Genomic DNA, 14808 nt, shown 5'->3' on the forward strand with positions numbered 1-14808 from the left:
GACATAAGCGCTCACGCAAACACACACACACACACACACACACAGAAAGAGAGAAAAAGCGAGGGCGTATACAGACGCTCTGTCCTGCCTAAGCATTCTCCAATATCCAATAGAGTTCTGCTCTGCTCCCAGGATCTGAAAGCAGTTAGAGAGCAATTCTTCTTAAAGAAAACGATCCCTTCAGAACGCTCTGTCGAGGTCATAATATTTCTCTCCTCTCGCTGGAATCAGCCCGCCTCGCTGGGAAGCCCTTCGGAGGAGGTGGAAGTTCTGTATAAAAAAAGGGGGGATGGGGGTGGGGGGCTGAAAAAATGGAGGAGGAAAGGAAGGATTTTAGTTTATTTTTTCTTCTTCCTTTCATTTCACTGAATAAGAAATCAGTCGGAGAATGATTTTTTTTTTTTCAAGCCATAATGATTGAACATCATACATTTGGCTCCTTATCTGTGTCTTACTTCCTATAAGTAATCAATCTGAACATAATTCCTCGCAACGTATCGTTGAAGTAAAATTCAGGAACTCCCAAAATGCCTCATCATAAAAGTAACTCGAGTGACTGATAGCAGTTGAAAGATAAAGACGGATGGGCGTTTAAACATTCTTTCAGAAGCAACAGAGGGAAAGATTTCCGTTCTGTAGGAGCTCATTTAAATGCTTAGTCCATTTCTACGACTGTCTTTTCAGTATTCAACTTAGTGTTAAGTATTCTTGTTACAAAGATTCCTGCATTAAATATGGAAAGATATGGGTCTTTATTAATTTTACCTCATTTTTCTATCAAGTACAACTCTGAATCGTTTATCACTTTGATACCAATACTTTTATTCAGGAAAGAAAATGGTCTCGCTTAATTTCTTATATACATCTGTCACATTGTTGACATCCGACGTAGAAACAGAATACAAAAATATAGTTCACAGAAAAAAATAAAAAGAAACGTTGGGTTATGGGTTTGATAAAAAAGAATCAGACTGAAATTTACCACACAATTTTTTTTTTTTTTTTTTTGCCAAATTGATGATGCTCATATCTGGTTTCATCCTTTGCCTCTCGTATCGTTATCAGGGGGTTTGGATACACGCAAGTGTCCTGCCCCTTTTCTGACCCAAGATGTCTTCGATGAAACTTGAATAATATTACCTAAAAATTTATCGAATTATTTATGTAATCGTCAGTGGCTGCTGTCAGCGATGTTTAGATACTAAATTATATCATTGCTTGGTTGGGTGACCAAAAAAGAAAATAAAGGAGGCGGAATTCAATAGTTCATAAACTTATTAAATATCCACTGGATAAGCTATGGAATTCATACCTCAGTCTAGAATATGAATTTTTGCAAAAGGAAATGGTGCACCTCACGGTGCCTGACTTCTAGAATTCGAAACTTTGGCATTATGCTTTAATTTTACTTTCTTCGTCCTCACATTACGTTAATTTCTGAACCCAAAATATTTTTTTTACTTTTCTATATAATTTCTTAAAGGTTTACAAGATTGGTAAAAGTAATAAACGTTAAATACTTGGGATTTTTCACGGATTTAAAATATTTGATTACCGGTCAATTTTATTTCAGAAAAACGATACGAAAAATCAGATTTTTTGGAACAAAGACCAGAATATTAGCGATAAAACTGTGGTAAATCTTAAGATGTGTAGGATATATCATATTAGCCTTCTTTCACAGCTGACCCTTATTCCGTCGTGACATAGCGAATTATCCCCCATTTTCTGAAAAAAATTTAATTGTGACGTAATAACGATGTAAGACATTGTTATGAAGAATGTTTGGCAGGCAACATGAGCACAAAGACCTCCATAGTCGCTAACTACCCCTGGCCCTCCGAAGAGGCCCTCTGTCACCAGGTGAATGGCAGGTATGTTGAGGACCGCTAGAAAATGCGCATTTTCCTCAGAGAAGACTTTGCCTGGAGTTAATTATTTTTCCTTAAACGCCGTTATTTTTTGCAGCCTTTGATTCTAATCGAAATTTATAATAAACCAAAAATGGCCAACGTTCCCTGTCCACCTAATGCAAAAGGTATAATGCTTGCAGGCCAGAATAATGTCGGTGACCTAATATAAGATTCTACCTGAATGTACCTAAAGGAAAGTCCAAAATTGGGGCATCATAACAATGGAATGTACTTTATCGCCTTACGTTGCTTAAGGACTCTCTCTCTCTCTCTCTCTCTCTTTTTTAATTCACATATTTGAATCATGATAACAGGTCATAGGTACTACGAACTTCACCATAATACCAAAACTGATTAGCTTATACAATCCACCACAAATAACATTAATCACAAAACAGCTTTCACCATTGCTAGATACAAGTACCCTTTTTTCTACATACACACCCCCAGCCGCAACACTCTCCAATCCCCACCCCACCCCTCCCCGGCTTGTATATGTATCTACGCTGGCTCCATCTAATATGACAACCAATAAACTCTCTCTCTCTCTCTCATCTCTCTCTCTCTCTCTCTCTCTCTCTTTCTCCCTTTCCTGTAAAGATAGTTGCTCCAGTTACATTGCTCAATATTCTTGACATTTTATATTCTAACCTTTCTCACTCACCACCATTGCCCATTCCTATTGGAGCTGGACTTCGACTTAAAGGGCATAGGTAGTGTCACTATTCATCTCAGCAACATAGAAAACTGTGTCTGGCCCCAACAGTATTTTTTTCCTAGATTTGGTAGTCATATGTATACTACCAAGTTTGGATGAAAGTTGCTAAATGTGTTTCGGAGATCATGTTGGAGCATACACATAATACGTCCATACATACGCCCAATCAATATATAGATATATATGTATATGTATATATATATATATATATATATATATATATATATATATTTATACATTTCTAAAAACTGAAAGAATGATACCGTTTTTATTTACCAGTTTCAGTGCATACATTCCAATGCTCAAACAAATGCACAAAACATGTACATAAACAGAGAGAGAGAGAGAGAGAGAGAGAGAGAGAGAGAGAGAGAGAGAGAGAGAGAGAGAGAGTTTGGAAACTCTCAGTATGTGAAACGTTTTTTCCTAAGTTGCTCTCAGTATGTGAAACGTTTTTTCCCTAAGTTGAAATCTGGAATTTAACAAATATTAAATTTCTCCCTTCCCATCTTGAAACTAACGAGATTCTTTCCCCAAGTCTCCTCTTTCAATCTTATCACGAAATACTCTGGTATCGTCTACAATACATCCTCACTTTTCCTCTTTAATGCATCTCTCTATAAAGAGAAATTCCCCCCTTGTTATACTTTCAAATTTATCTCTCACATCCTGTTAAACGCCTGTCGTCTAGTGTCATTAGCAAACAGCGAGTAGAATAAAGAAAGCAGCCAGATTCAGCGAAAAACAGAGCCGTCATCAGCAAACAAATGCAGAGTCAGAAGACACTCCAGGCTTCCACAGCCGCAGCTTCTTTCCCTTGTCCTTGATCGCGACGTTCACATCCCACCACTTAATTTGCATCTCATCTGAACGGGTCTTGTAGGCAAGGCACATTCATAAATTAATGTCATGGGAACTTTTGACCTTTGCGTCTTACTTTAATTCTCATACTAGGTGGAAATGAGTCACTTAAACTGACAACGAATTAGAAGGCAGCGTACTTAAAGTTTTAATATGTGACTTTTATATCCGAATTGTCTTTGATTTTGCTCTTTTTTTTTCTGTCTCGAGTTATTTTTGACAATGTTATTAAATTTTGTATTTTTTCTAGGCTAATTATTTTCTTCGTGTTATAGTAATTCAGTTGTCTCTAGGTTCGCTGCGAGGTTTAGTTATTTTCCAGTAATGTCCATGTGAGATTACACATGACAGAAAATTAGCTATGAAATATTTTTAGTTTTGTAAAACATTTCAAGTTCGCTAAATAGTGGGGGATTGATAAAGGAAGAATTTTGTAGAATGCATAATTTTTTACATAAAAACTACGTGGAAAGATTGAAAGTTTTAGGTGACTCAATAGAGGGACCAATAAAATATACTTGTAAAGACTGATGAAAAAGTGTGAAGGGGTCAAAATATATTTTAGAATAGTGGTTCTTAACCTTTATATTACCACCCCCTCTCTAAAAGTTGGTCCTTCCCTCTACGCCCCCTTGCATTTATGAGTAAAATTCCTTCCCAGATTTAAAGGTAAAAAAAGGAGAAAGAGAGAAGGGGTTTCGAGGGACAGGGAGGGAGGTCAATGATTACAAAACTTGGTCAGCTCAACGAGTCTAACCACTGTAGTAGACTATAGGACACTAACGCTATTAGGCGACACCTTTGCATTTTTTTCCATAAGCTTCTGAATATTAGATACTCACCCTGGTGAAGAGAATAACGAATATAATTAGATAATTTTAAATTTTTCCCTAGAGCACGCGTCTCCCCAGGAAATTCCTGACGACCCTCTAAGGGGGCGTCAGCCCCTCAAAGTCGAGAACCACTATTTTAGAAGGAACTAATGGGAGAGTTGCAAGTTTGATACATAAGTAGTTTTGAACCACTACTGTGTTGGGTTTCCATGGCTGCACAATAACTACGTGATGTGTATAGTGAGAGAAAATAAATATATCTGCAAAGTTGTGTGAATAATGAGTCATGACAGGACAGTGAAGTTATTGATCAATGTTTGTAGATGAAATAGTTATGACTGGAGATTGTAGATTCTACCGAAGGGTTTGAAAATGTGGGCTAAAAAAAAAAAGAAAAAAAAAGAGGGAGTGTGCTTAAGAACGTGTAAGATATAACAAAAACAGCCTTAATGTAGACTAAGAGATAGATATTACTGTAGCAAATATAATGATATATGAAGCAGGAAAGTAGGTTACAAAACCACTTGAGGTTTCCAAGGTAACTAAGGTGAGGATACTTGATGAGCTTGTTAGGCCAAATCACATTTATGGAAGTGAAGTATGAAAGATGAATACAAATGAATAAAAAAGATGAACCCTTTTCTTGCGAATAATAATAATAATAATAATAATAATAATAATAATAATAATAATAATAATAATAATAATAATAATAATAATAATAATAATAATATGGGATATGCAAGTGAAAATTGTACCCACTAGGCAAGATCCCAGATCCCTGAAAAAGAACCTGGAAAAAACTAGATGCTGAGTAGCTCCAGGATGGAAGCAGAAGAGTGTGCTACTAGTTCCAGCTGACATAATGAGAAAAGTGATGGACTCCTAAGGAGGCAGGATGCAAACCGGAACCCCACACTATAAAAACCACCCAGTCGAATAGGATTACTGATAGAAGAAGAAGAAGAAGAAGAAGAAGAAGAAGAAGAAGAAGAAGATAATACCCACTAATGAGAGAATAGTATGACAAGATGTAATGAACGTTTCTAAACAGGATGCTTAATCATAAAAAAATTCTTATAGGCAGAGTAAAAACCATTATTTAGACAGTAATGAACCAGTCAACAAAACAATATGTATAAGAATTAAACTTTCACAATAACAGAAGCCACAAATAAGAGTGATATGCAAATCTGACAGTTGAAAGCATTCCAGAAAGCATAAATTCTCAGGAAGGTTAAAGTGACTTGTGCTTTTCCCTGATTTATTATGCTTTTTGGATAATGCATGAGCTCTGCCGGGGAGAATAAATGTACCTAATAAATGTCTTCGGGGAAAGCAATTCTTCTTCTTTGGTTTTCGCGGATGATGCTCGATTCATTGAGCGAGGAATTCAGTCTGATGAAATGGATCAAGCTGAAAGGTAGGAAAATGCACTTTGACCATAGGAATCCATTTATTGTAACCCTTTTACACTCACCATCCAAGCATATATTATATATATATATATATATATATATATATATAGATATATTATATATATATATATTATATATATAATATATATATATATATGTAATAAATACATTATTTGAACAGATAATTATATATCTGTAAATAGAATCCATGACTTGAGGGGTCATTGGTGAATTAGGAGCGTCCTACGTGACTATCACAAATCTAGATCACGCTGTGCAATGCCTGCAGTAGCCTGGTTTACGTTTGTTTGAAAACATCATCGATTCTTTAATTTGTTAACTTTTCATAACACCTTCCATGGGAAGGTGTTATGACCTGTTAACCTGCGCCGGAAACTTGTAACTTCCGAGCTGGCGGACTACGTATGTCTTTTTATGTGAATCTCTGAGATAGCTAATGTTTCGCTATCGACGCGATGCTTTGAGAATTCAGTTCTATTCTAGTGATCAAACGGAACGGTCTCCTGACCGAACTATCTCTCTTGTAATGGCGTTGAGAAATAAAGTTGTTTTACTGTTATCAACTTCTCCGTTTGAATCATCTCCCTTATTCTAAGAAGAACCACTTTACTAAGATACAACGTAGGAGAGAAGAAAAGAGGAACCAGTAATGCTTACAGTCGTAAGAAAAGACAACAAGTCTTTCGCCAAAGCAGAAGAAATTACAATGGTGGCAGCAATAAAGAAGACTAACTTTAACAAGAACCATATCAGCCGACCGAAGAATTTCAATCATCGGGCCAGCTATAAGTCAATAATAAACTGAGGAAACGGGATCTTCAATCAACGCAACTGTAAACATTCTATGAAGACGAAGATATGTCCTTCATCAAGAAGAATACAAGCATCAACATCGACGTTTGAGTGACTGTTATCACATATCTCCAAGAATCAAAACCGGACGCGGAGCAGCATCGAACATCAACAGAAAGAAGAAACAAATAAAGGAAACAACGCACGATCACAAGCAAGGACGTGGAGAGTAGGCCAAGAGGAAGCGACGCGAGGAAGAGAGGAGGCTGTGACGTCATCACGACATCGAGCGACTTCCGACGCGAGAGAAGGAGAGGGAGGCTGTGACGTCATCGGATGTCAACAATCTATCCCCATATTAACTAGAGCTAAGTAGAACTTTTATCTATTCAGGTTTTTTCTCAGTGAAGTGTTGTTCATCAAGAGTCGATCGTCCAGTATTCTGGGGGTGAGTTATATAGTCTTAATCTTCATTCATTACAGGAATCAATCTTCAACTACGAGTTCTCGCCCGCAGACTTTTTTTTTTTTTCGTTGTTGCTAATCGCTTTTTCTTGCAGGAATTCTCCGAATAATATCTTTATCAAATTATCTGTATTTATATTATCTTTTTGGGGGGATTTTCCTATTACTTGCAACACATTTATACAGTATATTGCATATGCGTTTACGTAGTGGTCGAGTGTATTCTTATAGATATTTTGATAGGACCGCAAGGAATAGGAGTGATAAGAAAAAAGTAAAAGTGAACATGGCAACTACTGCGGCTGGCAACCCGAATGTTGTGACGCTCGTCAGCGCGAGGTCAGCAATTGTCCCTTTTCAAGGTCAGGTCAATGGGTTCCTGCCTCAAAACGTTGAGGCATGGATCTCATCTGTAGACGCTCATTTAAATGCAAAAAGCATCACAGATCCAGCTGTACAATTACAGGAAGCCAAAAGCTTCATAGTCTTTGCTAAAGGAGACGCAAGTGCATATCTAAGAGGTGTTTCTTTCCAAGGGGCGGCTACATGGGACGAGTTCAAAATTAGGTTACGTGCTGTGTATGGCGGTGAAGAGGCTTTAGACGTAGTACTGGCTTTAAGAAATATCCTTAACCAAGCCTCTATGACTCAGCTTAATGTTGTCGAGCGGGCGGCGCTAATTGCCGACCGGCTAAATGAATATCAAGTAACTTTAAGTAACTCCGGGTGGGTTACAAGTGCCAGAATCGCCGTGAAAGATTTTATCCGTCTCATATACCTCACGAGTATTACAGCCACGTTGCCTGAAGCTTTAGTGCGGTGTTTTGACAAAAAGCTGCAGCCCGACAGTACGGAATTAGATGTGTATAAACAAATCAAAAAACACATGTCTAAATGTACTGACCTTGATCCCTCGCTTACTCAAATTTTTGCAAAAAATGAGAATAAACCACAACAAGTAAACGTGGTCCATAATAATAATCAAGCTGCAGGGATGGTTTGTTATAACTGTAAACGACCAGGTCACATGATTTCAGACTGTCGGACGCGTTTTTGTTCAATACATAATAGTTCCACTCATTCATATGATCATTGCTTCTCGCGGAATCAATAGCAGAATCCTAAAAAAAAACACGCAAACGTTGCAATGAAAACAAAAGAAGGGTCCTCAGTACTATAAAAAGAAACAAGCAAACGGAAATGCTGCTCAACAGCAGAAACAAACAAATCATGCTTCAGGTACCTCTGTTCCGTCTAGTCAGAACTTGCAAGGTCAAGCGAATTTTCAAGGAGTACAAAACAAAGCAAATACCACGTAGTTAGCTCCAGGGGGGGAGAGGATAATGTTGGGTCATCCGTATCAACATCTTTTGTATCAAATAATCAGTTTAATCATTTATCAGATCATTGTCAGGCAATCGATTTTCCTATGAAACACACGGCCGAATCCAAAAAATCTGTGCAGGTTCCAGTAGATTTGCAACAAATTCATGCAATTATAAGTCAAGATGAGTTACGACCAACCTTACATGCAGTAAATTTGGACCATAAGTCATTTACTTTGTTCTTTGAGTTCTGGTAGTCCACATAATATCATGGATTTGAGACTCATCATTTACTCTTTTCAAACTTCCCTATAGAAGAAGTCCGGTAGTAAGACTCTCGGGTATAGGAAATAATGAATTAAATGTGGTAGGAGTAACTCATGTTCAGTACAAGGTCGGTAAGCACACGTTTTCCGATACCTTTATCGTTGTACAAAACATTAATATGTATTCCGCAGTAATTATCGGATACTCGTCTATGGCCAATCAAAACATTACTTAGCCCCTGCAAAACCACGGCGTATATCAAAGGAAAATTCTATAAGTCTTCTAATACCCTAAAATCGTTTTAGATAATAAGGAGACAGAAAGTGTAGTCACACATTGTTCGAAGAAACCAATCACTTGTCTCATGAACCAAAAAATAATCCAAGCGACCCAAACAGAATTCTCGCTCACATCCGTAAAATTCAGCTTGCACGCAAACTCTCGAGCCGAACGTAACTTCGAACATATTAGTGCGTGTAAAGTAAAACCTGCCGGGATCTGAAATGTTAATCCTTTCCGACACTCTGAAACACAGACGGATTAATCCGTTCACACCAAGCCATGTTTATAACGTCGGCTCACAACAACAATGTAACATCGAAGTCTGTATCATTTGAATACCACTTTAGTAATCCACAAAAATCAACATATCTTGGATGTGGAAGTTTATAAACATCGCATTCTTACCTTAGCTGAGATCAATCACGCTTCCACTTCCATACAAGATTCATAGACAGATAAAGGATAACAGATTAGCATTGCTTTAGAAGTCTGAGTGGCAGTGAATATTCTTCTTCCTGTTTAAATCAGTTTTTTTTTTTTTTTTTTTTTTTTTTGTAACTCACATCAGAAGAGAATTGCCGTTTTCGTTCATTCTTATCAATCGTTTTGTGACTTTCCTTAGCTCAAAGTATGACGTCAGCTGTTAAAATAAGGGATGTAATTAGAACCCTAATAAAGATCGCTTAGCTTTATTCAAGTTTTTTTTTCTTGCATTCAAAATTTACACTTTTTTTCCATAGACGAGAAATATAGTTAACATACACACAAGAAGTACACACACGTGTGTGTACCTGTGCGTGGCGCGTGTGTATGTTATCATTTGATCTATGCAATATATGTATATGTATATGTATATATGTAAGTGATTACATAATAAAAATATGGAATGTTATTCCATATATATAAAGACTAAAACTAAAAGAAAGTCAACCAGATTGCTTGCCAGGAATGTGATCAGACCAGAGACGTAAAGTATGTAGGCTAAGTTGACATGCTGTCACCTGTGGTCATTCATTTGTTTTGAAACATTAGTCCAAGCTCTCTGCTTGAGACAACTACCGCGACCTATAATTCAAACGGCCTACGTGATCTGTAGTGTGTCTCATTTTGTATGTATGTTCATATGTTCGAGCTACTGTCTGCTTCCTTTATGACTTGTAACCGAGATGGTAGACAGAACAGAACAGAATTAGCCATCATCATTGGCAGAAGCGATCAAGCCATCGTCATTAGAAGACCTGTACAATCCTACCTGATCTTCACCATGTAATCTCAGAGAATATAAGTATTTTTTTATACTTCGTGGTTTCTACTAGAACCTCACATCATTGCCGAATCATCATGAGTTTAACGCATCGTCGTCATAACCACAGAAGATAATACCGACTTTGTAAGTGATCTACAAACCCCAAGACACTCCAATGTGTATGGAAGTGTATTACCAACCGACTTAGCGTAAGATTATCGCAAGTCTAACATTACCTCATAGGGCGCCTTATTATACAAGGTAACAGTCCTAATATTGGTGGCAGACTAATAGAAAAACTCTACAACGTCTTCCGAAGGCAAACCACAATAATGAATAATGTATCATCAGAAGTCAACGACGACAAAAGCAACAGATTCTTCAAGCAACTTAGTATCATCATTTAGTGAGCGACTTCAGACAACAACGAGAACTTTTCAACGTCTTCCGAAGAATAACGAATAATGTATCATCAGAAGTCAACGACGACGAAAGCAAGAGATTCTTCAAGCAACTTATCATCATCGTTTAGTGAGCAATTTCAGTAGTAAATAACTTCAAGAAACAAACCCGACGTGTCTTTTTCCTACGGCAACGCAAGCTTTGTCTCTCATTAGAATCATTCAAGAAAACATCGTTATTGAGCGTTTCCGGCACTTCAAGAAACAAACCGAACGCGTCTGCAGATCGGATCGTCAAGGACTCGAATCATCCAAACAACGCGCACGGGGGAAACTCAAGCCAAACCAGGTCATCCGCAAGGGCACATCGTTATCGGAACACCGTGACTTCCCACAAAAGCAAGCTAAGTACAACCTTTTTATTCATTTGGAGTAACTGAGTGTTTCCTTTGCAGGTCGAATTTCGTTATTCCTGTGGCTGAAGTTGCGAGACATTCTTAATCTTACTTTTTTACAGAAATTATCCACATCAATGGGATTTCACTACTGCGAGTTTTTATCTTTGAGTTTTCCTGTTTTCCAGAAGTTCTCCTGAAATCATAAATCATATACTGTGTTTGAATTTTATCATTTTGGGTGATTATTATCCTTTACGTAACAAATCATATTAAACAGTGAATATGCGTTTACGCAGTGGATGTCTGTATTTATACAGATGCATGGATAGGGTCGTTAGGCACCGTAGTGATTAGAAAACACACAAAAACAAGTGGAACACCCTTACAAATCTAGATAAATTAGAGGTAACACTATTTCGGGTCATGACAATAAATGCTCCTTTGCAAAGTCCCGATCGCAGTTTCAGCCTTTAGTTAAGCGTAAAAAAATCTAACCTCAATGACTCAACTTAACTTTAAAAATACGGCTGGATTGCAAGGAATAACATGTCTATAAAAAACTTTCATTAGGCTAAATGCGCTGACCAGGATCCCTCACTATTTCAAATTTTAGCAAAGAATGAAGTGAACAACAGCAAGTACAAACAGTTAATATTGAATGCAGTAGAGATAACTTGTCTTAATAGTAATCGCTCAATTCCTAATAGTTCGTCATTCATACGTTTGTTGCTTTATATGTAACCAACAACAGAATGCTAAAAACACACAATACGTTGCCGATGGTAAACAGTAGCCCTAAAATACAGAAACAAACAAATTGTGCTTAAGCGAACTTGGTTACTGTGTCATCTAGTCAACGGTCAGGGTCAGTCAAATCTGCCGAGTGTAGCAAGCAAAGCACATTCAACATAAGCGACTTCAGCGGAGAGGAAAAGTGATGTTGGATCATTTATGCCACAACTTTTATTTTTATGCCAATACCTTTTTGAATTAAAAAGGAATTTCCTATGAATCACACGACCGTATCAAGTAATCAGAGCAGGTTTTCGTAATTTTAATACATAAGTTATTATAAGTAATGGTGGGTTAAGCCCGACTGTACGCGCCGTAAAAATTAGAATATCTTGTTTTATTCCTGTATTTACGGATTCACCGTCTGTTGTTCGAACTTCCCTATAGAGAAGTCCGGATAAGCGAGCGCTTACAGATACCTCTATAATTATAAAAAAACATTGATCTGTATCTAGCGTAATTGTTAGATATCCATCTAGGGGTATACAAAATATTATCTTACCTCCTGCAAAATAAGGCGTGTTTATCAAAGGAAAATTCTATAAACCTTCAAACATATTAAAATCCATTTTGAACAAAAAAAAAAGAGACAGTTAATCAAATAATTACTTAAATAGAGGAACTATACATTTGTCTCATAAATCGTAACATTGTTCAAATGACCCAACAGAATTCTCCCACAACCGCAGTCGCAGTTTGCACGCATAAATCTCGAGACGCATGCACCCTCGAATGTCTTAGTGCGTGTAAAAAGACTTTGCTGGGATCTGAAATTTTAATTCTTCCCGACACTCTGAAATATAACGATTTCCGCGAACAAAGCCCTAGACATGGTTGACTCGCAGCAACAAGTTAATCTAGTAATCCACAAAACCTATAACATATAAATATCGCATTTTTTTTTATTGTTGCTAATTTTTAATCACGCCCAATCAGTTGTAGATGAATCTCTCTTATACTCTATCTAAAGTAATATCCGTAAAGTTATTCAAGCAGAGGTGATTCAGCAGAAAATTTTTTTTATCTTTTATCTGAATACCAGGAAGTTTCTCCACTAGCGAGTGATCTCTGGGAGAAAAAACGGATTCATTTGAAACCAAATACGGTCTAATGGACAAACATAAAGCTATATACGTACCTTCGCATAGACTCCCAATGAAATTTCAAAATAGAGATAAATGACGAAGTTGATGATGTTAGTAATAGGAGTCATTAGGAAATCAAATAAGCCCATATAATTTTCCCTCAAACGCCATGCCATAAAAGATCGGACTTGGTCGTATCTGCGTAGATTTCTGTCGCTTAAACAAGGTTAAACGACACCCGATAGTTTCCAGTTGCCATGTACCCTCAACGACATCTTATCTCTGTTAGGTTAGAATAAATTTTTCACCAGCTTGGACTTACTTAAAGCTTTTACCAGATACCATTACCTAAGTGATTGTACCTCATGCCCCGTTTTCAGCACACTCAGGGGACATTATCAATTTTTACGTATGCCTCCGGCTTACGTTGCGCCCCAATTACAATATAGTGTTTGGAGACTTTTAGGGGATACCCTACATGCTTATATGGTTGGTCTTGTAATCTTTCTAATACCTAGAAGTACATCCACATAAAGTAGAGCTAGTGCTACAGAGACAAAGACAAATAATCTCAGAGTAAAATTTCTAAATGTGAGTTTTTAAAACCGAAACATGTTTATTTTTACGTTTATGTGTCTAGTCAAGGTCTTAAGTAGTCCATGGTAAGGTGTCGGCTATTCATAACTTCCGGTACCTATTAACATAAAAAGGGGATACAGCACTTTTGCGCTGTAGTGGGTATTACAATCGTATGTAAATATGTAACTCTTCAATCATGACAGCTCCTTTAACAGATCTTACGAAGAAGGGCGTAGATTTATTATGGTCTGAAAAGCATCAACAGGTGTTCGATATCTTAAAAGCGGAATAATGCAGCTCACCTAACTTAAAAATCCCTGATTTAAATAAGGATTTTTTTTTCTCTATTTGCAACAGACGCCTCAGACAAAGGGGTAAGAGGGGTACTACTTCAGCAATATGATAAACAGTTCTTCCCTATAGTTTTTATGAACGCAAACTAAAGCCCTCTGAAAGTAAATATGCAGTAATAGGCAACGGCCCTAATATTGGTGGCAGTGTAAGAAGTCGGAAGGGTTACAAATTATAACAAAAAAGGAATCACGATAAAATCAATAAGCAAAAACATAACCATAGGTTAATTAACTCTTTAACCGTTTAGTACGTATATATACGTAGCACGCCAACGCTACCTGAGCCGTTTAGTACGTATATATACGGGGAGCGGATGTTTTCAACATGACGTTTAGTACGTATATATACGATTGATTTTTCCTGCCTTTCTTTTAAGGTAAATCCTCTCTAATGTATTCTCTCTAGGTCCGAGGAAATGTTGTCGACCTTATCCAAACAAAAACACTTCCTCCCGAACCCCTTTTATCATAATTTTCCTGATTTTCTATATCTAATGCGGGAATTCGCCAATCACTTGGCGGAGTCGCTATGTAGCGAGACAACACGCTGCTGGCTGGTCGTTCATTTACACGGAATTTTGGTCTTTCAACGCAAGAGGTAGAGGGGCTATAATCCTTCTAAGCATACTTACCATCGGTCGTGGGTTGTTTTCTTCTGTTTCCTTTCCAGCTCTAGCGCAAATGAAAAACGATAAGTACGTAATTGTAATTTATTGACATTTTTCCCACTGAAATATAAAAAAAAAAATGTACTGGAATGTTACAGAACAAGATGTTAGATGTAGAACGCGCAAACTTCATTTATGAAAACAATGCACCAGATACCATATTCTAAACGAAAGTTATGTACAAAATTCTTACACAACAAACATTGCTGAAAATTCATCTGACAGTTATAGTGATGAAAACGAAAACAGAGGGTAAACAAGGTAAAGACAATAAAGTATGAATATGTGTAATGATTCGGAAAGGGCTGCCAGTAATTTCCGGTCCTAAGATTTCGTATTTGACAACGGTGGCAGTTTCATCACATCTATAAAGGAAAATCTATAAAAACAG

The 14808-nt window shown here is 37.1% G+C and overlaps 1 protein-coding gene across 1 annotated transcript in view; it reads left to right on the forward strand.

Moving 5' to 3' along the window:
- Positions 1-1797: 1797 nt before the first annotated feature.
- The window catches only part of LOC135220470 (uncharacterized), a 29696-nt gene continuing 16685 nt past the window's right edge, over positions 1798-14808 (forward strand). Inside the window, exon 1 of the mRNA XM_064257599.1 lies at positions 1798-1874. Coding sequence (XP_064113669.1) covers positions 1798-1874 — 77 coding nt within the window. The remainder of the gene's footprint in view (positions 1875-14808) is intronic.

The sequence above is a fragment of the Macrobrachium nipponense genome, chromosome 2 (assembly GCF_015104395.2).
Source record: "Macrobrachium nipponense isolate FS-2020 chromosome 2, ASM1510439v2, whole genome shotgun sequence".
Lineage (NCBI taxonomy): Eukaryota > Metazoa > Arthropoda > Malacostraca > Decapoda > Palaemonidae > Macrobrachium > Macrobrachium nipponense.